Raw genomic sequence first — 23544 nt, forward strand, 5'->3', positions numbered from 1 at the left:
CAAGGCCCAGATGGGCTTAGATCTGACCAAAGACAGCACATTTTTTAATCCTTCCACTACCAAAAGTCATTCAGAAAAAAACTTTCCCTCTCTTTTTCTGGAGGTTTTTCCATGTTGAAAGTAACTTTGTATTCAGTATAGAAAGGCCCATCATCTTCTCCATCTCCCTGAGATTCTATCAAAGCTGTCAAAGTACTATGCCATGAGCATTCTGGACAACTTTTACGTTTCTTCTTGTGTATGTCTTTTCTTAATCCCTTAACTCAATAACGGCACTTGTCAAAACAATGTTTCCCATGGTGGCATTTCTGTAGTTCCTTAAGACTCAAAAGAGCAAAGCTGTTGTCTTCTCAAACATGTTTGATACTTGCATTTTCTTTTGGCTAAAATAGGGTAGGAGAGGAACACAGAACCTCAGACAGAAACAAAACAAAACAAAACAAATCCTAAAATTGTCCTTCACAGCTGGGTCAGACCAGATAAAAGTAGAAAGCTGAAGTTTGGCTGGCCTGAAATCTTGAATGATTCATTATTTCAGTAAAGCAGCCAGCTCCTTCTTGAATGTAAATGATTCTCTTTCCTTCTTCCCTGTTTAATGTGCAGAAGACCGGAGGCTGTTTTATTCAGGACTGAGGCCTTTTCTAATTACTGCAGACACCACTGAGTAATTAGACAACAAAGCTTGGGAGAGAGCAGGGCCCCAGCACAGTGGGTAATTTTGTTTTGTCTAGCAGCAATCGTTTTTTATCGTATGTTATTAAAGGGAGGGTTTAAACACACCCCCACACACATACACGCATGCACGTGAACACATGCACACACAGAAGGCAGGACTCTTCAAGCTGGTATTTTCCATTCTCAACTGGGTGAGGGCAAGGGAGAAACAGGCTAGGGGTGTGTTTTTCTCTCTTCCCTGCAACAAGCAAGGCAGACTTACTGGCGGTAATTGTAGGCAGTGTCAGCAAACTGCTTCCGTCTTGCACGGTACACAGGATCTTTAAAACCCTAGGAGAAAAGAGACACCTGATTTTCAAGGCTTCATAGAAAGAGGTCTGGTACCTTTGTGAATGCTTTGAACGGGGGCTCTTGAGCCATGACAGTGCATGTCTCCTTCCCTTGTTTATACCCTAAAACTAAAGTCTTGGTTAAACTTAGGATAAGCTCTCCTGCCAGATATTGTGAGTGACACCTGGTTAGTAACTCCTTTGATTTAGCATGAGCCTCCTTGCTGTGGATTCCAATGTGCATGCTCCGTTCTTAAAGAAACCTCATCTACAGCATATCTGACTGACACACTTGCTAAATTAGGCAAAGTTCATAGGATGGATGTCTATGATGAAGATATACAATATCCATTTAATTCCTGATTGAGGTATGTGTCTAGCTCTACCTTTTAATTTCTTGATAGAAAAAGGTACATGCTTATTGCTCTTGCAATTTTTAAAAATACGATTTATTAAATATATACTATGTGCCCATCTGTGAGTACTAGGAACTGATTTTACATATAATTCTCACAACAAACTTGCAAGTTCGACGAGTATGATTATCCTGTTCTTTCCAGAATAAATGGTGGTTCGGAGAAGTGGAGCCATAGTGGAGGTGAGGCTGGGATTTAGATCACCATCAGTAATTGTCAGCCTTTACAACCTGGCAGGGGCCTAGCTAACTGAGAGTCTGTCTCAGGACCTAAAAAGGATGATAATGGCTTCTCCTCTGAAGCTGACTCACAGGCAGCCTTTTCCCAGTGATTTGTAAGCTCATTTCTTTTCACTCATTTCTGAGTGAAAAGAGGCTAAGTGTGTCTTTGAGTGTTTGGGGTGGAAGTGGGATTCCAACTGATTGAAAGACAATTTTCCAAAAAAAGTTGATTGCAGTCTAAATTTCAGTAAGACAAGAGACTGATGTCATTGCTGTAGAACTCTGCTGTGGTTCTTCCAAGCCTTTCCCAGTAAGCCATGCCATCCACCACTTTAGCTCACAATTTCTCTGCTCCACTCTCCCTCCAAACCAAGGCAGTAGTGAATTCAAAACAAAAGCTTATATCACAGAGTGTAATGTTTAAAGGAGCTTTTAAAAAGAGAAATATTCCCTGATTTTTAGATATTGTTTTTTGTTTTGGTTGCTTGATTGGTTGAATTTTTATTTTGGCAGAGTTTCTCTCTCTCTCTCTCTCTCTCTCTCTCTCTCTCTCTCTGATATATATATATATCAGGGCCTACCAGTAATTGTAAAGACACAGAGGGCAATGTAATATAATGTAATTTCTTCTGAGAATCTGCAGCATTGATTTTGGCACACAGAAAAAACTACAGACACTTGTTGGAAGAAAGGAAGGGAGGAAGGGAGGGAGGAAAGGAGTTAATTAGTTTATTTCCTGGAATATATTTTGAAAAATAGAAATATCCAAATGTTTCACACTTGAAAAGTGAAGTAAAACTACTACACATTTTTTTTTCACTCCAAAGCTAAATCCCAGATAAATAATGTGATTACTCTGTTTAGAAAAGATTTTATGACGCGGTTATTACAAAGTATAACTCTTCCTTTCCCTAGAGCACTGAATGGTTTTTAATCATTAATTACAGATTAGAAAGCTTAGGAATCTGAGGACTTAAAACTACTGTTGTGCCTCATTTCTACTGGGTGAAGATAAGTTGGTTTGAGATGATGTGGTTAAAAAAAAAAAAAAAAAAAAAAAACAAAAAAAACTGGGCAGCATGATTTACTTTCCAAGCATCAATAACACACCATTTTAGAAACCTGTCTACTGGACTAATCAAAGAACATTTATTTGTCCACATCTCTATACTTGGGGCTCAAAATAAAAATGTAATATTGGTCAGTCATTAAGGTTTGATTGTTACAGTCATTCTCACTTGCCATTCTTATTGAATAGTTAGTAATGAATAGCCTTCTTCAGGCCCTGAGGATAATAGGTAGACTTCTGACCCTGTAAGGCACCTTGGAGAAAGGTCCATTTCTATATTTTGGTGTCGAATTGAAGAATATAAAGCCCATGGAGCCGTTTGCCTAAAGGCCCTAAACTACAGAACTAGCACCTCCATTTGGATTTTGTGGCCCTGCCTAGGCTGGCAAGCTGAGATTTGAGCACTGAAGTAGGAAGCCAGGAAGAAAAGAGAATTCCTTCAATCCATGGATTTCCACTTCATCATGCTGCTTCTAGGAATGAGATGTCCATGAACAATTCTTACCCCCATTTGCCTTTATTGTTTATCTTTCATGTACCTTGCCTAGGTGGTTTAAAGATTTTCCACTTGTGAAAATAAAAGCTAATGTAATATTGTATATCCAGTTGATATTATCAGTTATGTCATATATCAATTAGGTCAGAGGAAATATGTAAGTATATAAATGAAATGACTAAAGAAATACACCAAACTCTAACAAATGTTACCTCCAGGTAGTGGGAAAAATAAGTAACACTAACAGTTGTATTCTTGAAAACTATTTATGCTTTTCAAGTTTTCTAATGTGAGAATGGGTTTCTTTTAGAATAAGAAAAAAAGAAAATAGTATTAAATATCCATCTCAAATCATTTTAGTGAAGTAGCAGGAGATTCACATGAGAATGTGAGAATGGGTTTCTTTTAGAATAAGAAATAAAGAAAATAGTATCAACATCCATCTCAAATCATGTTAGTGAAGTAGCAGGAGATTCACACACTGGTATACAGGAACACACACACAGATAATGCACTATACAGATCTTCCATGTGGGAAGGCTTCTAACCATGACCCTTTCCAGCTCCTTGTTTCTAAGAAGTTCATTATCAGCCTGCAAGGGGCCCCCACCAACCAGGTTGCAAGGAGTTTTGCTTTCTCAGTTACCAGTGGTCAGACATCTCTGTGGCCTGAAGCCCAGCCTCTTGGGGATTTGGCCTCGCATCCCTTGGGCTACCAGATGATCACAGGGCCTCTGTAGCTGTCCATGTGGAGTACATTCTGAATCAAATCACAGTTGGTGATGACTGATCACCCTGTCTCAATTTAGACTAATAGCAGCAATTTCAGTAGCACTGCATGTAATTTATTTATAATCACCCTGTCTCAATTAAACTAATAGCGGCAATTTTGGTTGCACTGCATGTAACCAAATATGTTTTGACAGGAAAATATATTGTTGGTGAAGGAGTGGTGAAGGGGAGGGAGAGGGGATAGGAAAAGACGGGAGAAAGTCGAGAGAGTTCTACAGGACGCAAGTCATGACATCAACTGGAGTCTGCATGTATTCAGAGGTATAATTTGTGTGTGTGTCGGTTTAGCGGAGAGGGTAACTACATATATGGAAAAGTGTTGAGTACTCTTGTAGACAGATATTTATCCCATCATTTCCTAATATCATAGTTAAGGTTAAACCTCAGAAGTGCTCTCTTTAGGCTAGTGAGAACACGGGTTTTAAAGTCAGAAAAGCTGTGTTGGAATACTAATTCATTTATTCATTAGGAGCATGGCCTGGGGGCGGCCAGGTTATCTCTCAGCCTTAGTTTCCTCATCAGTAAAATGAGACTGTCAATCCTACCTGCTTCACAGTGTTGTATAGTTTAAGTCAGGTAATGTCAGCAGCACATTAAGTAAAATTCGGAGCACATCGTAGGCGCTCAAAGAATGATGCATTTGTGCAAAATGGCGGGAAATCCAAAGACAGAGAAGTCTGGCTCAGAACATAAAAATGATATACTCTGGAATGGGTCAGTGATCCCCACCAGCCACATGGGGCTGTTAAACCAACATCTACAGAATTCTTACCTTGCTGTGTATATTGGCTAGGCCAATAACAAGAGGCATTTTGCATTTTCCATAATGTTTCATGACAACTGGGGGAAGGATGGAACACAGAAGACAAAAGGTTCAAACTAACTGGCATTTATTAAGTAGCTGCCATTCCCATCCTAGAGATACTGGTCAAGGAGGACTTGCAAACAGTAGACTAGGGGACTACCGACTGTTCCTAATTCCTTTGCTCACCCTACAATTGGCCAAGAAGCCTATTTTGGAAAAATGTATGTACCTAGTTGCCCAAGCCCATAAGCTAGGAGTTATTGTTTTACTTCCCCCTTTTCTCTTCCTTCATATCCAGCAACCAATTTCTGCCCATTCTACCATTCAAACATCTGAGTCTGTCCTTCCAACTTCATTCTCACTGCTGCACCTGCATTCGACCACCACCATTTCTTGCCTGACTATTGTAGCTGCTGTGTAAGTGGCCTCTCAACCCCGCCACTTCAGCCCAAATTAGATTTATAAAGCTCAAGTCTGGTGAGGCCACTCACCTCCTCAAAAGTCCTTCAATGGCTTCTCATTGCTGTTAGACTATTGTCCAAAATATTTAGCATGGTCCACAAGGCTTTACATGATCCAGCTCTGTCTATGTGTCCAGCCCTGTGCTGACTTACTCTGGCCTTCCTAGGATGCTCCAGAGTAGGACCCTCTTCCCCACTTGTTTAGACCAATAAGTCACTACCTGTTCTTTCTGTCTTCCTGGATTTTTCCAAAATTTATTGGTTTCCCTCAGTGTGCTGTATATTTCTCTTTTCAGATGGTCTCACATGTGTTAATAATGATTAAACTCAGGAAACTCTCTTACATATCACTGGATTTTTGGGGCATAGCACATTCAGCATACCCCCAAGCAGAAGCTGTTGAAAAAATTATGCAAAACAGGCCAGGTGTGGTGGTTCATGCCTGTAATCCCAGCACTTTGGGAGGCCAAGGTGGGCAGATCACCTGAGGTCAGGAGTTCGAAACAAGCCTGGCCAACATAGTGAAATCCTGTCTCTACTAAAAATACAAAATTAGCCAGGCGTGGTGGCGCATGCCTGCATTCCCAGCTACTCGGAAGGCTGAGGCAGGAGAAAACCTGGGAGGCAGAGGTTGCAGTGAGCCAAGATCGTGCCACTGCACTCCAGCCTGGGTGACAAGAGCAAAACTCCGTCTCAAAACAAACAAACAAACAAACAAACAAAAATATATATATATGCAAAACCTAGGAAAAAGGGCAAACAAATTACTGTGTGCCTTTTAAATGTCATATGAGATCATTGTCTCACAAGCTCACTCTGTGCTCTAAGGGGACATATATTTACTACTTATAAAGTTACAACCACTTCAAAGTAGATACTGGCTTCCTAGAAGACCAATAAGTTGTAAAATATTCATTTGATGATCAAATTGTAAGTTGTTTCTGTCTAGTAGAAAGGATAAGACACATGATTATGGCTTTATTGCCTTATGGAACATTAATCACTTGTGCATCCATCTTTGTGATCTTATTCTGGCTTTCTATTTTCCAACGACCACATGCACTTTGGTCTCTTGTATCTTTTCTGCACTATCTTTGTCATCTTGCTGGTTCCCTCAATAATGAGCTAAATGGATCTTTGACAGGTGTTCACTATATACCTGCATGACAGTTAGGTTTTTAACTTTTTGCAAATTATGCTTGGATAGAGAAACTTAGTAAGAATGCAACAAGTCTTTGATGACTCAACTAGCTGACTGACTCTTAGAATTAATTCTGACAAGGTCTCAGGTGGAGAAAACTAGGTGGGCAAAAGGAAAAGAAAAGGAGAAAAGTATTGAAAAACATAGTCTTGTTCTTGGACAATTTGCTGGAGAACAAATTTCCTACGGGAGAGCAGGAAAACTTGATGTCCACACCTTGAAAGATTAAAAAGCAGTTTCAGGCCTGGCGCGGTGGCTCATGCCTATAATCCCAGCAGTTTGGGAGGCCGAGGCAAGCGGATCACCTGAGGACAGGAGTTTGAGACCAGTCTGGTCAACATGACGAAACCCCCTCTCTACTAAAAATACAAAAATTAGCTGGATGTGGTGGCACAGACCTGTAATCCTAGCTATGCGGGAGGCTGAGGCAGGAGAATCACTTGAACCCAGGAGGTGGAGGTTGCAGTGAGCTAAGATCGCACCATTGTACTCCAGCCTGGGCAGCAAGAGTGAAACTCCATAAAACAAACAAACACACAAACAAACAAACAAACAAAAACAGTTTCAAAGACTTGGGTCAAGAAGTAGAAATATACACAGAAGGACAGTTGTGTTGGCTGATATTTTCTTCACTAAGAAGCCCCCGCTATTGCAGATCTGTAGCCTAGACTCCAGTGCAGCTGCCAGGTAAACTGGAATAGGTAGCTCTGGAGTTGGGGTCTATGTGGCAGAGGCTGCTAGTGCTCCCCAAGATCTGTCCTCTCTCCTTTGTTCAGAGAACATTGCTAAACTATTTTCCCCCATCTCCTTTGCAGTTAGTAATGGGCATGTGACTGAGCTCTACTCAATGGAATTTGATTGAAGGGATGTGAGTCATCTCCAGACATGGCCCATGAAAACTTCCCAGAAGCAATTCTCACTCTTTCTTCTCCCATCCACTGGCAGAATGAGTGGGCTCCAAGGAGTTGAAGGAGGGTACAGCCATCGGTGGAAGGAGCCTTGGTTCTGAAAGACCGTGTGGAGCAGTTTCCTTACTGACCCACATTGGAAGTGAACTTTTATTGGGTTAGCCATGGAGATCTGGGGATTGTTTGCTGAGCAGTTAGCTTGCTCTGGTTGCTGGAGGGCTAGACTCAGATCTTCCTCTTTCTAGAAGACCTCCCTAACCATTCCAGTCCACAGTGACCTTAGAAATGATAGCACATGCTATCTGACTCACGAAACCTGGCATTTATGCACTTTTTAAAGTTATTATTTGACTAATTATTATCCAAACTGTATTCCATGGAAAACTACCACTCAAGATAATGTTGCTAGGCATTTCATTAAAAAGAGTTCCATGGGTAAATACGTTTAAGGAAACATTACATTGACTGGGTTTCATTTTTGCAGGACTTTCCAAAGTTTCTGATGAGATCATGGAATTTGCATATTTGAAGTAGGGTTATAGAATACAGAGTTTCTCTCTTTGATCATGGGATATTTTTCATAAACTATAGTTTGGGAAACATGCATATGGCCCTTTCACTTGCATAGAGTATCTTGTGCCTCCCATGAGGTTGTAAGTCATAAAGAAGTAAACTTACTGTGATCTGATACTCTATACCCAAAGCATAAAGCACAATGTGATAGTTGCCATCTCTGCGATAGTAACAGAGTAACAGTGTGAAAAACTTAAGTCTGGGAAGAGACAGGAAGAAGGCTTTAGGGAGGCAACATATGTGATTTAGACCTTAGATGAATACAGGTTTTCAAGTGGGGAAAGAACAGGTACGTTGACACGAGAAAACTTCTTAGGTAAAGGGAACAACATGGACAGAAAGGGGAGTACGTTTTGGAAATGGAAATTAAGTAGAACCGGTTAGATTCTGCCTGCCAAGTTTACAGTTGCTATTCCAGCTCCCTCCTGCACTGCTTTGAGAACAATCAACACCCCTTCTCCCTCTACTGTACAACTGCAGGCCCCTGGGGGGCAGGGATCATGTCTTATCCGTCACTTCAACCCCCTGTCTTTTATATGGCCTGAGACATAGTTCACGTACAGGTGATGCTACACGGCCCTCTCCCTCTGAGATTTCTCATCTGAAAATGAGGTGTACAGCCCTCGTAGGGCGGTGAGAATATTCAAACTTAAAAAGGAATGCCAAGCATTTAGCATTGTGCCTGGCACATAGACCATGCTGAAGAAGCATTAGCTCCTAATATCATTAGCTAAATAAAAGCTTGTGGAAAAAAGCAAGCAAGGTGGGAAAGGGGAAAGGAAGGAGACTGGGAAAGAACGGGAAAGGAGGCAAGCTGGTCACTGGGGAATCTCGCTTTCCTATTTCATTTTCTCACTTAGCTAAAACTGAAAGGCAGAGGCCGTTTTCCCTCTATCTTGGAAACAATCCTTCCTTTACTTCATTTTTCAAAGCAGGACCTGATGAGAGATATTGGGTCACACATCCATGCATACTGCCAAGGGCCGGGTTCAGGGACGAAGAGATTACACAGGATGCAACGGGACAGAGAGAACAGAGGGTCCTTTGGAGAAGAACACCCGCTGCCTGCGCCACTCCTTGTGCTGGTTTCTGTTTGCAGTCACACACTGAGGCCAGGCGTGTGGGCCCCGGGGTCTCTGGGAAAGCACGCTGGAGGGTTTGCTTTGTCCTTGGCCCACCTCCCTGGGATCTGATGAGAAACCAAAGGAACAGAGAGAGCCTGGCGCCTCGTCTTCAGGGAACTGTGTACCTGATATGTTGTATTTTTACAATAAAATTCATAACATTGAGAGGGCAGGGAGTCAAAGACGTGGCTTTTAAAGCCCAATGAATTCCAGAGACTTTTAAAGCCAGTGCCAGCAGCTTTGGAGGGGACATGAGGATACAGGGAGAAAAATGTCAATCTCTTTGTGCTGGCGTCTTCCACTGCCCCAAATGAAAAGGGAGTGAGACCAATGGGAAAAATGCCCGTTTGGGGCAGGAAGACAGGAGTTTGGTAAGAGGAGAATAACGCCCTGCTGGACAGACCCCTTGGATGGGGTCAGAGGTGAACAGATAGCTTTTCTGAGAACCGGTATCTTTGGAGATGCTTTGTGGACAGAGTTGATGGCTAAGAGGCCCCAGACAGAGACCTGTTGAACAGGTACACAAAGCAGAGTCCCACGTGAGCAACCTTGGCACCCCAGGGCTCCTGGGAGTAGGCTACATGGTATACAGGAGGATGGAATGGGGGCCAAAAGTCCCCAAATTTACCTTTAGTTTTCAGAGAGGGAGAGTATTTAAGTAATATATACTAAGAGCCTTAAATGTAATTCCTATCCTTAGTTTAAATATAACTTAGTTTAATTTCACAGCTAATATTCAAGGAAGCCATTGGAAGTTCACATGAACATGCACAGGCGAGACTCAAACTTCCTATACGTTTGCAATTGGGTGCTGGTTAGTAAGTTGTGGCACGTATACACACACACACACACAAAATTGTGTGCATATATACATATATATATATATATATATATTTAGAGAGAGAGAGAGAGAGAGAGACAGAGAGAAAGAGGAAGGATGGAGGCACACCCAAATATTAATATTGATTTATTGATTATTTTAGAATAGTGTGATAATGGGTGATTTTTTTTTTTTCTGTTTTGAAGTCTGGGAGATGGGAGGAAATTCACCTTTGTTTCTGTTTATATATGCTTTCTCATTATTTAAAAAATGCAGAATAGGCCAGAGAGAAAAACAGAAATAACTAAAATTATGGTTGCTTTTCATTTTCCTCCTCATGTTCTTCTGTGTTTTCAAGCCCACTATAATGGGTTTTACAATTTGAATTAGAAGAAGCATCAATCATTCATATTTCAAAAGGCCAGCCTGCCTCTGAAATAGTTCGCCTTTGGCCTCTGTAAAAGAGCCTGAATTTCTGCCACTAGCCAGGCCTTTGTCTCCAGGCACCATGAGCTCTCAGGATTCACAGTATAGCACAGGGCCTTAGAAAAGTCATCAGGCTCCTCAGGCCTCACTAGTTCTGTAAGATGGAAGCATCTGCTTTGCCTCCTGAAAAAGGCCTTTGCGAACATCCTTTGCTGATTGTAAAGACCCACATAAATGTGAGGAGAAAACAAACTCCTGTGGAAGTGTAGACGCTTCCTCTGGGTTCTGCTAAACCTTCACCAATGTAAATGGCTGCAAGTCATTTAAAGATCAAGGAGTCATTTGCCTGGCAGAGAATAAAGGGCAGGCAACAGGATGGTGGCCCTTCCCACCAAAGGAGGCTGTGAGACCTGGCCCCGAGCCACCGCAGCCTGGGCTGTTCCTTCCCAGACCCTCTGCCCCAGAGTAGAGGGAACGATGAAATTTCCCCTACCCAGTCCTCTACTCAAAAACCATTAAAGGACCTGCCTCCATGGCTGCAAGACACAGGCCCAGTCCGTGTTCCTCTTTCTGGTCCATCAGACCTTTTACAATCTGATCCCAACCCACTGCCCCAACCGCATCTCTCATTCTCATACTTAATGCACCAACCAGTCATTCCCACAATATTGTGGATGCTTCCAGGACTCTTGGTATCTCATACACTGTTCTTTCAGCCATAAGCCCTCTCTGTTCCTTATCTGACCAACATCTCCCACTCAGTTTTTAAGATCCAGTTTCAATGTTGCCACTCCCCCCTGCCCCCTGCAGTTGGCAGAGTTGTTAGTACAGGTTGCTGTTTACCAAGCACTTGATTTAAACCTCCATAGATGTACACAGGCAGAAGCAATGATGATTTGCATCTATGTGTGTGTTTGTGCATACACAGATCTAGTATATAGAGACAATAGTTTCTGGACAGTGATTTATATTTGCTCCTACAATAATAATGGCCATGATAATGATGATGACAATAATGTCTTGCTAATTTTTCCCAGCCCTCGTGTAAATAGGAACACAATAAGTGTTTGTCGAACAAGTGAACAAGCACATTGCTCCAGGTGGAGGAGGTAGGAGGAGGGGAGGGAAGTGGAGGAGAGGCACTGAAAGAATCTCATCCTATGGGCCATGGACTCACAGGGTGGTCAGCATCCAGTTCCGCTCCATAGCTGAGAATCTGATTGGCAAATCTGTCCAGTTCTTGAATGGTTCTTGGGAACCAGGGCACTGAAACACAGAGAAGGCAAAGTCCTGAGTGCAGATTGGCAGGACATGGCCAAAGGCCTCGCTGAGATCAGAAGCGGGAATCCCAGTCAATGGTGATGGCAAGTGGGCTGGCTTTCAGATAACCCCCAAATTACTATCATTTAAAAGTTAAACTCCGTTTTCCTTAGAAACCAGTTTTAAAACCCATTCCCAAATACATTATCTTTCATGGAGATGTTCTCTGAATTATCTCAAAATTCATCTCCCTCCCACCCGTCATGGTAGTTTTCTTTGATGGTTTTCTTTAGTAGCAGAATTTTTTTTCCCCTCTGTCACCCAGGCTGGAGTACAGTGGCACGTGATCTCCGCTCACCGCAACCTCTGCCTCCTGGGTTCAAGCGACTCTCCTGCCTCAACCTCCCGAATAGCTGGGATTACAGGTGCGTGCCATCACGCCTGGCTAATTTTTATAGTTTTGGTAGAGGCAGAGTTTCACCATGTTGGCTGGTCTGGTCTCGAACTTTTGACCTCAGGTGACCCACCCCCTTGGACTTCCAAAGTGCTGGGATTACAGGCATGAGCCACTGTGTCCGGCCTTCGCAGCAGAATATTACATATAGGCTCAAAATATAAATTATATAAAACCAGACTGTTCTACTGTAAACAAGTTCATGAGATCCCATCTTCCCATTATGTGTTTCCCTCCCAAAGGCCCCAGGCACTGCAGCAAAATCTTTTGATTGCAAAGCCAGTTAGAAAGCCATTGCGAAGCAGAGCGAACGGAGTCAGGTAGTTGGGATCTGAAGATGCCTTGCAGCACCTAAAGGATTTCAGACTTGCTTCTGAGCCAGTGTAGTGGGGAAGGGGTTGGGCTTGAGTAGGGTGAACTACAACACCTGGGTCTTGCAGAGAGAGGGGCCCAGGAAGAAGGGCAGGTGGCAGCACCGACGTCCCTGTAGGTTACAGGAAACAAGACACATTGCAGGTGAAAATTTCCCAGGAATGAACAGAGACAAGGGCATTTTGGACTGTAAGTTTCATGAGGGCAGAAACCATGGGTACTTTGTTGTACCAGGCATAAAGAGAAAAAGAAGGAAGGAAGAGGGAAGAGAGGGAGGGAAGAAAAGGATAGAAAGGAGGGAGAAAACAAGATAAGGAAGGAAGGAAGAAACGGAGGGAAGAAAGGAGTGAAGGAAGGAACTAATGGATTCACCCTGGTTATGTTAACATTTAAGGTATTGACAGCAGTAACCACCATCCAGAGGGCCTGCTTTGGTACAGTTGCTATTTCTGAGGTACCTCCAAAATAAGGAAGGCATGATAACCCCTCTTGCGCGGGTAAGAAACTGAGGCTCTAAAATTTTAAATAGCTGGTTTAAGATCACACCAGGACTAAGAAAATGGTAGATTCAAAAAGAATCCAGAAAGCCAAAATAGATGTGGTGGGAACCCTGAAGTGAGCACAAGGCTTCCAAACTTCCCCTGAAATGAGGTTGAGGGGAAGATGCTGAACTTCCAATCAGCATCCGGTCTGGCTTAGAACCCGGGCTCCATCTGCCTACTTATCTTCTCTGTGTCTCAGTTCCTCCTCCAGGAGGAGGAGGAATAAAACAGCTGGGATACACAACTATAGGAAGAACCGCAAATGTGTTTTTGAAGCCTTCCCATGTGCCAGGCACTTCTGGTGTAGCATTTCTGGTGGAGTAGCTCTTTGAATCTGAGGACTGCTGTGGGCAGTGATGAGAAAACAGGCAAAGGGCGCCGCTCCGCGTCTGGCACATAAAACACGACTTTCCATCTGATACCCATTATTCATGATTCTGACCTACTTAGATGGGACAGGAAAGAGCATGCGTGCCATCTAGTGGCCAATCTGGGGAAATTCCATCCATGATCTAAACAGGAGCCTCAGGAGGAGCAGCAGCTGCATTACAGCAAAACAAGGAGAGCTGATTCCAGCAGTTCATCAAGGTCCATTTAGACCCTGGTTTCTGCAGAGCTGAGGAGCCTAGGCTCTCTACCACCCATGTTAGCAATAAAACTAACACAGAATGGTGTTCTAAATATTTTACCTGTGAGCTGGGTACTATTAATATTCCTATTTTAAAGACGAGGACATTGAGGTACAGAGAGGTTTAGTGCAAACCCAAATACACACACTGCTAAGAAACAGTGGAGTCAGGATTCAAATACAGGTCCAGCTGACTCTCTGGCTTCTGGTCTTGATCGCCAATCCATCCTGCCACTCATGGGAAGGTGGCAGAGCATACTGATAAGGAGGGTTGGCTCTGAAGCCAGATTTCCTGCCCAGAGGTTTCCATGGCCCTAAAGCCCAGCCCTCTTTTCCAGATTGGCTCCCTATGGACAGCAAGAACAGAAGCAGATGCTGCAGCCATCGTTCCAGGTAACACTTCTGTAGTACTTGCTGTGTATCAGACACTGCCCTAAACATCTCACATATGCTACCCCCTTCAATTTCTGCAACAGTCCTTTGAGGTAGGTATTATTATTATCCCATTCTACAGATGAAGAAACTGAGGAACAGTGAGGGCAAGTCTCTTGATAGACCTCCTTGGTCCCAACTGTTGAAACTTTGGAGTCTCGGGTGACTCAATACCATGCTCTGCTCACTTGGTGAGGAACGTGGCTTCCCACCTTGTCACCTACACTCCTCCCCAAGCTCTCCTTCCTCTGTGGGTCCAGCATTTGTATTGCACACTGAACCTCTGTTGTCAGTGCCAAGAATGGGGGTTTTTCCCACCCAGGTTTGCAAGGCCTTGAGAAAGGAATCAGCATTTCAGAGTCATCCAGGGCTCAGGATCTTCTTTAAGATCTTTCTTGTTTCTCCAGGACATTTCCACTGCGGGGTTTCAATGACTGGCACCCACCTGGACAAGGGGGCCTAACTTCTCTCCTCGGTGTTCAGCACCACGGATAACCCCATCCCCGCACTGTGGAGGTAGCCTGTCTCCATTCATTCATCATTTCTCTTTTGCCTGGGAATCATTCATAATTCTGTCAGTAACTGCTGGCCCCAGAAATAAGGCAGGCCAAGTCCTTTCTTGCTGCACCCCCTTCTTACTTAGGCGACCCTTAGAATCACCAAAGGAGATTCCACAAATATGTACTGAGTACCTCCTGCATACTAAGCACAAAGCACTGGGGGGTGCATACAAGGGAGTCTTCATCCTTGTGGTGCTTACGTTCTGGCAGGGGCAACACGAAATAAGTAAATATCAATACGTGACGATGTAAGGAAATTCTTGAAGAAGAAGAATAAAGAAGCATAAGGAAATGGAAAGTTATGGGGATGCTCTTTTTTAAATTCTTTTTTAGTCCCAAAAGGCTGAGGCAGGAGAATGGCGTGAACCCGGGAGGCGGAGCTTGCAGTGAGCCGAGATTCCATCTTTATTGGGGTCTATGGAAAATGGAACAATTCTTTTTTAAAAATTCCATCTTTATTGGGGTATAATGGAACAATAAAAAATGGATATATTTTTATAATATAAAATTACAATTGTATACAATTGCATACAATTGTAAAATTTACATGTATACACACAATTATATTTGTATATATTGCATATATTTTAGTATTTATTTATTTGAAACGGAGTCTTCCTCTGTCGCCCAGGCTGGAGTGCAGTGGCACAGTCTCGGCTCACTGCAACCTACGCCTCCCGGGTTCAAGCAATTTTCCTGCCTCAGCCTCCCAAGTAGCTGGGACTACAGGCACGTGCCACCACACCCTGCTAATTTTTGTATTTTTAGTAGAGACAGGATTTCACCACGTTGGCCAGGCTGGTCTGGAACTCCTGACCTCATGATCCGCCCGCCTCGGCCTCCCAAAGTTCTGGGATTACAGGTGTGAGTCACCGCACCTGGCCTATTGCATATATTTTATGTAACACTTATATATATATTTATATTATAAAATTATAAATACAATGTAATTATTTAATACATACATGCATCATGGTTACCATGATCAAGTTAATGAACATATTAATCATCTCATGTAGTCATTTTTCCTGTGTGGGGATGGAGTGGGACCAGGACACTTCAGATCTCTCTGAGCAAATTTCAAGTACACAGTAAAGTGTGATTAACAATAGTCACCATGCCATACATTTGACCCCCAGCACTTGCTCATCTTATGACTGAAACTTTGTACCCTTGACCATCTCCCAATTTCTCTCATCACCCTACCCCCTGGCAACCAACATTCTACTCTCTGCTTCTATAAATTCAACACGTTTTGAATTGGATATGTGTGGTATCATGCAGTATTTGTCTTTCTGTGTCTGGCTTATTTCACTGGCATAACACCCTTCGGGTTCACCCATGTTGTCCCAAATGACAAGATTTCTTTTTTATGGCTGAATAATATTCCATTGTGTGTGTGTGTGTGTGTGTGTGTGTGTGTGTGTTTGGGGGTATCACATTTTCTTCATTAATCCACCTTGATAGATACATATTGATAGATATGTAGGTTGTTTCCCTTGGCTGTTGTGAATAATACTGCAATGAATAAGGGGTGCAGACATCTCTTCGACATACTGATTTCATTTCCTTTGAATATATACTCAGACGTGGGATTTCTGGAAAGTATGGTATTTATATTTTACATTTGTGAGGGACTTTCATGATGTTTTCCATAATAGCTGTGCCAACTTACATCCCCACCAGCAGAGTACAAGGGTTCCCTCTTCTCCACACCCTTGCCAACACTTATCTCTTGTCTTTTTGATGTTAAAGGCAACATGCTATTTACTATGACATCCTCTGCCTCTAGACCCCAGAGGGAAGACCCTGGTGACTTGACATTGCCTTGGCATGGCTCAATGGAGTCTGGGATAGTCAGGATCTGGCCCTAGTCCAGAGTTGGTTTCCTATTTGTGTCATGAATAGTCAGTCCAGCAATGGTTAAGAGTCTTACAACAGCCAGACAGCCCAGGTTTGAATCTTATCTCTGCGTTTACTATCTATGAGCCCAGGAAAAGTTATTAAATCTCTTTGTGCCTCACTCTTCCTATCTTTGAAATGGTGATAATAGTAGTACTAGAAAATATTGCTTTATAAGAACAACACGATGTCAAATGAGTTAATATGCATGATTCATGGAAAACAATACCGGCACATAGTAGATAGTATTACTGCTCAGCTGTGAGTTACATATGTGTGTGTATGTATATAAACACACACACATATCACACATACTATATATGTATGTGTATATATATGCACATACATATATATACACACACACACACACATATATATATATATATAATTTTTTCTACTCTGTCCTTAGCTTATCATAGCAGAGAGCAGAGTGGAAAGTTTTCCAGCAAGCCTCGAAAGTCTCTGCCACTTATTTTGTTGTGCAACTGGCCAGTGTCTTATCTCCTGGAGTCTTAGTTTCCCTATTCACAAAATGAATTAAAATGCTCTTTCCGTATTATTGGATGAATTAAATGCTGCAGCAATACGACACATCTTAGCACAGTGGCCCATAATAAGTGCTTTGTCAGTGTTAACCATTAATATGACAACGATTTTAATGATGATGATTAAAGGAGGAGGAGGGAGGAGGAAAGAACAGAGATTGGGATCAGGAAGCTGGTTCTCTGTCCAGCTTTGATATTAAGAGGTTTCTAATCTCGGGCTTCAGTTTCTGTGACATGTGGGTATTAGATTCATCTGCGCGTCACGCCCTTTTGAGTTTCTTATTCCGAGACCCGTGGGATCCTCTGAAGGGCTGAGACTGGCCAGAGGATACTTGAAAAGTCAGCTTCACTTCAGTCAATGTGTCAACCTCATTTATTTTTCAGAAATACAGTCACCACATTTGTTCGGTTCCCAAATGCACTGCCTCATTTCCCTTTCTCCTCCCACCAGAGAAACAACATTCTTCCCCATAAACCTAAGCTAGGGTGCACCACCTTGACTTGGGGCTGTGTGGGCTGGCTGGCGCCCAGTGAACGCCAGAGGGCAGCAGAACCAGCGTATTTCCAGCTCTGGGTGACTTTTTTTTTTTTTTTTTTTTTTCCCTTATCCAAAGGAAAATTCTTCCTGGGCTACCTGGCTTCGTTCAGCTCTCTTGGTCGGAGCAATAAAACAAAATAAAACAAAACAAAAACAAAAAATTTGAAGAACTTGAGAAAATTTGCCAAGACTCAGATGATTCAAGTCTCTGTAAAAAGAAGACAAAGATCAAAACAGCTCGCCACATCCCAGACCTTTGAGCTCTGCACCTTGTCACAGAGGTCTGTGAGGGACCCCAAGGTAGCACTGCAAAGCTGCAGGGTGCTCACCTGAGTCCAGGGGCCTTTGGTGGCTTTGGGACCCCACCATCTTCAAAAAAAGGTCCAAAACACAGCCAGGCTGGAGAAGTGGCAAAGCCTGGGGGCTCTTCATACACACTTTGCAGCCAGACCGCCTAGCTCCAATCTAGCTCCAATCTCAACTTTGGAACTTTGGAACTTTGTGCAAATTACTTAATCCCTCTGTTCCCTAGTTTCCCATTTACGAAATAGCTATAATAATAGTACGTCCTTCAGAGGGTTGATGGGAGGATTAAAATGAACTCATGTATGGAGAGTGCTTAGAATGCTGTCTGGCACACAGCAAGTGCTTATAAGTATCTGGTAGTGGTATTATTATCATTATAGAAGGGCAAGTGAGAAAGGGTGAGAAGGCCTGGTGCTCACTTCCTCCAGGCAGCAGCCCAGCCCCATCTTTGATCTATTCCCTCACGTGAAGTTAATGCCCTTGGGTACAGTCTATGTGTCTTCTATGGTAGGATGAGGACCCAGGTCAGGCCTAACCATTAAGAGAAATTCACCAGCTATCATGTTGGAGAGCAGGGACAAAGCCTGAGGAATGAGACCGGGGAGAGGCACCTGGGTGCTGGGTGTTGGGGACTGGGGATCGATCCCTGATGTGGCTCACTTCCCATCTTGCAGAGTTGTGAAACAGGCAGTGCAAAGACCTCAGGAGAGACCACGGAGGACCCCAGACAAACTCAGTGCCAAGCCTTGACACATGTACTGACTCTCTACATTGTGTGAAGGGTGTGCACATCCTGGGCTTGAAGCCAGCAGGTCTGAGTTCAGGTCTCATCTTTCCCACCCACACAACATGGGAGTCTGAGCAAACTACTTAATTCCTGAGTCTCTGGCTTTGCATCTGTGAAATGGGCAAGGTGCTGAGCCCTTGCCCGCCTCCTTCTTTGGAGTGGGAAGAAACTGACCCAAAACAGGTGCACCTGTGACATCAGTCCTTGCACCTGAGCCTCATAATAAACTCCAGAGTTGCTTGTCTGACTAAGATAGTGGTCTCAGAGGCCACTAGAGGCCAAGCCAGTCTGTACTTGTGTCTGTAACCTCTGCACCTGGGCTTTTCTGATTTTTCTCAGGCAAAAAGGTAGGGCTACCCTTTTTCCTCTAAAGTTACATTTTCTTGAGAGCTTATTATGCACCAGATACTGTGCTAAGTGCCTTACTTTCATCATCTCCTTTAATTCTCAAAACAGTCCTAGGTGGTAGACATTATTGCTGTTCACTGATGAGCAAACAGGCTCAAAGAGATAAAGTGATTTGCTCAAGATCACTGAGCTAGCTGAGCTGAAAGAACAATTCTGCAGCCAATGCACTTCACCAAAAAGCAATGCTGGGCTTTGAATAAAGGTGTGGTGGTGGTGAAGGAGTGCTTTTAAATTTTAGATTCATTTTCTCCCACCTTGAGAAGGAAAGGAAGTGTGACAAACTAAAGTAGATCTCTAAAGGTGCTTGAAGAAGATCCCTAGGACAGCCTTGGGCCTGCCCCATCCTAAGCATCCCTGGATTTAGGGATAGTCTCTTTTTAACGTAAGTTCTCCTTCACATACCCCTTCTTTTCTTTACTGAAGGCTGCAGGTCCCTTCCCCCACCCAGTCTCTCTCACAAAGCTGGAAATAGAGACTGACCCCAGCGACCCAGACCTCTGTTTTGAAAAGTTAAATCAGATTAGCTCATTAATGGCCTTGCCAAATACCTCGGCCGGTGGGCTGGCCTCTGTGAGCCCCTCAACAGCCTCTCGGGTGGGCGGCTGGGCTTCACGGTTAATGAATGACTTGGGCAGGCTGGGGCAACAGAGGCCCTCTGTGGAGCGGAGGCACCCGGTGGGGGCAGATCATTAATAAATATTGATTTGGCTCCAAAGGAAGCAGCCCGCTGGAGAGCTGGCCCTGGACACCCACGTAGTGGTCCCATTAAGTCGGGGTCAAATGCTTAGCCAGGACGCCAAGGGGCGGCTGGCTCAGGAGCGTCACTGAGCAAAAGACCCCCCAGGCCTGGCCAGAACCTGCTTCCTGGCCAGTGGGTCAGAGGAGGCCCATTCAATTTACAGCAGCTCAAGGTGCAGGCTGAGTCCAATCTTACCCCCTCCCTCCACCCGACATTCACCAGCCCCAGGGGTTAGCCGGCAAGGCACCCAGGCTTGCCTCCAGCCTGTCTCAGAGAGAGCAATAAATCCTGGTTTCTTGGGTGTGAAATAGAAGGCTGTTTTCACCACCCCCTCCCAGGCTCCCGGATGTCTCCTTCTAGGCAGTGGCCTCCAGCTGCGCAGAGAAGCAGTTGCTGCGTGCTGATCTCCACAGCTCCCACAAAGGAAGAAGAGACGGCTTGCCAACATCCTGCAGGAGCAAGACTTGTAGGGGTTTTGTTTTTCTCTTTTAAGTAGCTTCTACTTTCTTTCTGGAGAAGGAATGCTCTTCAGGAAGCTCTTGGCAAGAATGATGAGCCAAAGGCTGGCTGATGGTGCCCAGCTATTACTCTCTGCCTCCTGGAGACAGCAGTGGTCAGAAGTCAGGAGTAGTGGTTTTAGGGCAAAGCATCTGTTCTCTCTGTTCACATGGAAAAATAAGAATCCCCGAACTAGACGACTAAAAGGGATCTCACACATGAAGGGTGAAATTGTGCTTAATAAGCAGAGGGAGTGAGTGAATGGATATGAGTGAAATTATGAATAAATAAAATAATAACCTGTAGGGCCATTTATTCCAACCACCCCCTAAATTACAACTACCCTCCCAATATCATTTTTAAGATACTATGTATCTCATAAACATTATCCATTGGCAGGTTGGCCCCTATATCCCCAAATATCCAATTCTGTCTTCTGAGAGCTCACCATTGCATTGAGATCTGGTTGCCTGTCACTGACAACTCTAGTTATGGTCAGCCAACATTGGGCCTAACAGAAGACACCTAAAGCCTCCTCCATGTATTGGCTGTGTCACTCCAGGGGCACTTATTTGGCCCTGCTCCCCTTCTTCTCATCAACTGAACCCACGCCTGGACTCAGTGCCTCAGTGCACCTCCTAAGACTACTCCTGAGGCATGCCACCTTCTCTATCACTGCCATGTATTATGCCATGTAGCCACAACCTACTAGATTATACAATGCATGGGTCTAGGCACCATGTCTGTCTTTTTCACTATTGCATCCTATCATGTGACTGACACCGAGTGGGCACTCAATCAATATCGGTAGCATAAATGATAACTGAATTAGGAGATAGATGTGAATGAGAGAGGAATTTGGCAACGCTGACTCTGTGCTGTTTGAGAAGGAGTAGTAAGAGAAGGAAGAAAATTCCAACAGTCAAGATTTTTAAAAGGTAAGGGCCACATAATTCATAAAATACTAAGGAAAGAGAGAATTCCTGGGGGGTATTTGTGTCAGATGCTACAAAAATGTCAAAGAGGATGAAAAATAAAAGAGGCTATTGGTTTTGAGTATTGTCAGAATGGTACAAGGAAAGGAAGAAGAGAAAAGAAAAGGGAAAGAAGAAAGAAGGAAGCAAGGAGGAAAGAGGATGGTGGAAGTAAGGAAGGAAAGAGGAAGAAAGAAGGGAAGGAGAAAGAAAAGCTGCATGAAAAGGTGACCTTCTATATCATATGCCAGTGCCATGTGCAATATAGCACCAAATGGATGATGTTAAGCACAAAAAGTATTTGGAAATGTGAGATCATTCACAGGGCCCATCATACAATCCCACACATGAAGTTGTCTCCGTGGCTGCTAGGTAAGCCTGGCTTCAATGAGGTGGTGGCTGCGACCAATTCCTTATATATTATTATTGGCCTGGTCAGTGTCTATGTCCATGGAACTGGTGGTGACAAGTAACCTGCTATTGGCTGGGGTTATAAATCATAGAGAACTCTCCCTATTGAAGCTTAAGGATGTCTAAGATCAAGGGCCTACTCAACTCAAGCAAGTTCAACTTGATCTTTAAGCACCCTAATGCACAGGGTACTCCACATAATCCCCTCAAGGAATCACACGAATTGGGAGAGTGGGTCTTTGCTCCGTTTCACAGATTAAGGACAAGGGGTCATCCATCTGGAAGGGTGTCAGATGGAATTCAAACCTAGCTGGTAGTGTATAAGATGGAGACCCAAATCCTGGCTCTTGACTCTAAATTCATGGCCCTTAGTGCGTCACGACAATACTCCCTCAATCCAGCATGATGGCAGTGACATTTAGTTACAGTCATTCCATATCCTTTTACTTCCTTCTTCAACTGAGAGAACACACCTGTCACACAGAGAAAATGTATTCCCTGTCTAATTTTTTTCTACCTTTCACTATCTTTTGGACTGACCCAAATAGCATTTTGCGGTTGCCTTTGTTTATCAGACATCAAGAGTTTTGGGAGTTTGGACTTGCTCAACCCTAAGATTCATTGTGTGTGTATCCTTATGAGAGACTTAAGGGTAAGTTTACTTGTAACCTTTTGCATGGGCCCTACATGCTAGGCACTTTATGCAAATTATATCATATAATCCACACAACCACACTGGTACCTGGATTTCTTCATTTGCAGATGAAAATATTGAGGCCTAAAGAGGGACAGCAACTTGGCCAAACAGCTAAAGTCCAGGAATTGAACTGCAAAATCCATGCAATCTTTTAATTATACCTTTCTGACTTGTTTTCTAATATTGAAAACAAGAATGTTTGCTTTAGCTATGTTTGCTTTAGCTGTCAGAGTTGGTTGTTGCAAAACTTAAATGAGACAACCTAATGTGAAAGAATTTGGAAAACACTGGATGTGGCATACCAGTGAGGGATTCCTCTTAGAATGAGAGCCTCCTTATAATTTTTTAATCTTCCTGAGCTTGAAGCTCTGTGACCTGGCAAACTAGATGGGCTACAGAAATAGCATTTGCTCAGGATCTTCCTTTGCCAATGAAGAGAGCTGCCTGTGACTGACCGCAGGGAGAAGACAGTCTACCAAGGATATGAAGAGACTCTGCTTCCCGCTCCTGGGTTTGTGTCAGCTCCCCCTGTATGGGCTGATCCTCTCAGCTGGAGTCTGCTTGTCTCAGTGAGGCAGTCTGCTGAAACGAGTGACCTCCCCAGCTGCCAGGACTTAGTGCTACATCAGCACATCCAGCAAGCATCCAGGTAAAGACTGAAAAAGGCAGTCAATCCTGTGTTTTTGCAAACATGCAGATACTTGGTCTCCTGCAGACAAAGAGCCACATATATCTACAGCTGTGAAAGGCACTCATGGAATGCACAAAGTGAAATGCATGGGAGCAGGTTTAGAACTGAGAAGAGGGCAGTGGGAAGGTGGAGACAGAAAAGCCAAGCAGACGAAAGGAGAGAGGAAAGAAACGCTCAGGTGGTGGGAGTGGAGAAAAACTCTAACCATATGGATTCCCTTCCAGCCCTAAGCAGCTTCTCTCTAAAAATTCTTAACTCTTTGGGAACCATAGCCCCTTTGAAAAATCTTGTCTCCTAAAAAATATGCATGCACACCCATGTACTATCTTGCCCACAATCCCAGGGGCTTTTCAGAGCCCTCTAAGGAATCCTATCCTCCCTTCAACCCCAATTGTTCTGAAATGTCAGCTTTATTCAGCACTGTTCTTCAGGTCAGAAATGTTGAAGCAGAAAAAACTCAAGAAGGCAAGGAGGGGCAATAAGA

General features: G+C 43.6%; 1 protein-coding gene across 1 annotated transcript in view; it reads right to left on the bottom strand.

Moving 5' to 3' along the window:
• PAH (phenylalanine hydroxylase) overlaps positions 1–23544 on the bottom strand; it is a 71317-nt gene that overhangs the window by 20785 nt on the left and 26988 nt on the right. Inside the window, exons 4-5 of the mRNA XM_050750224.1 lie at positions 11494–11582; positions 938–1005 (exon numbers count right to left, since the gene is read on the bottom strand). Coding sequence (XP_050606181.1) covers positions 938–1005; positions 11494–11582 — 157 coding nt within the window. The remainder of the gene's footprint in view (positions 1–937; positions 1006–11493; positions 11583–23544) is intronic.

Source organism: Macaca thibetana, chromosome 11 (genome assembly GCF_024542745.1).
Source record: "Macaca thibetana thibetana isolate TM-01 chromosome 11, ASM2454274v1, whole genome shotgun sequence".
NCBI lineage: Eukaryota > Metazoa > Chordata > Mammalia > Primates > Cercopithecidae > Macaca > Macaca thibetana.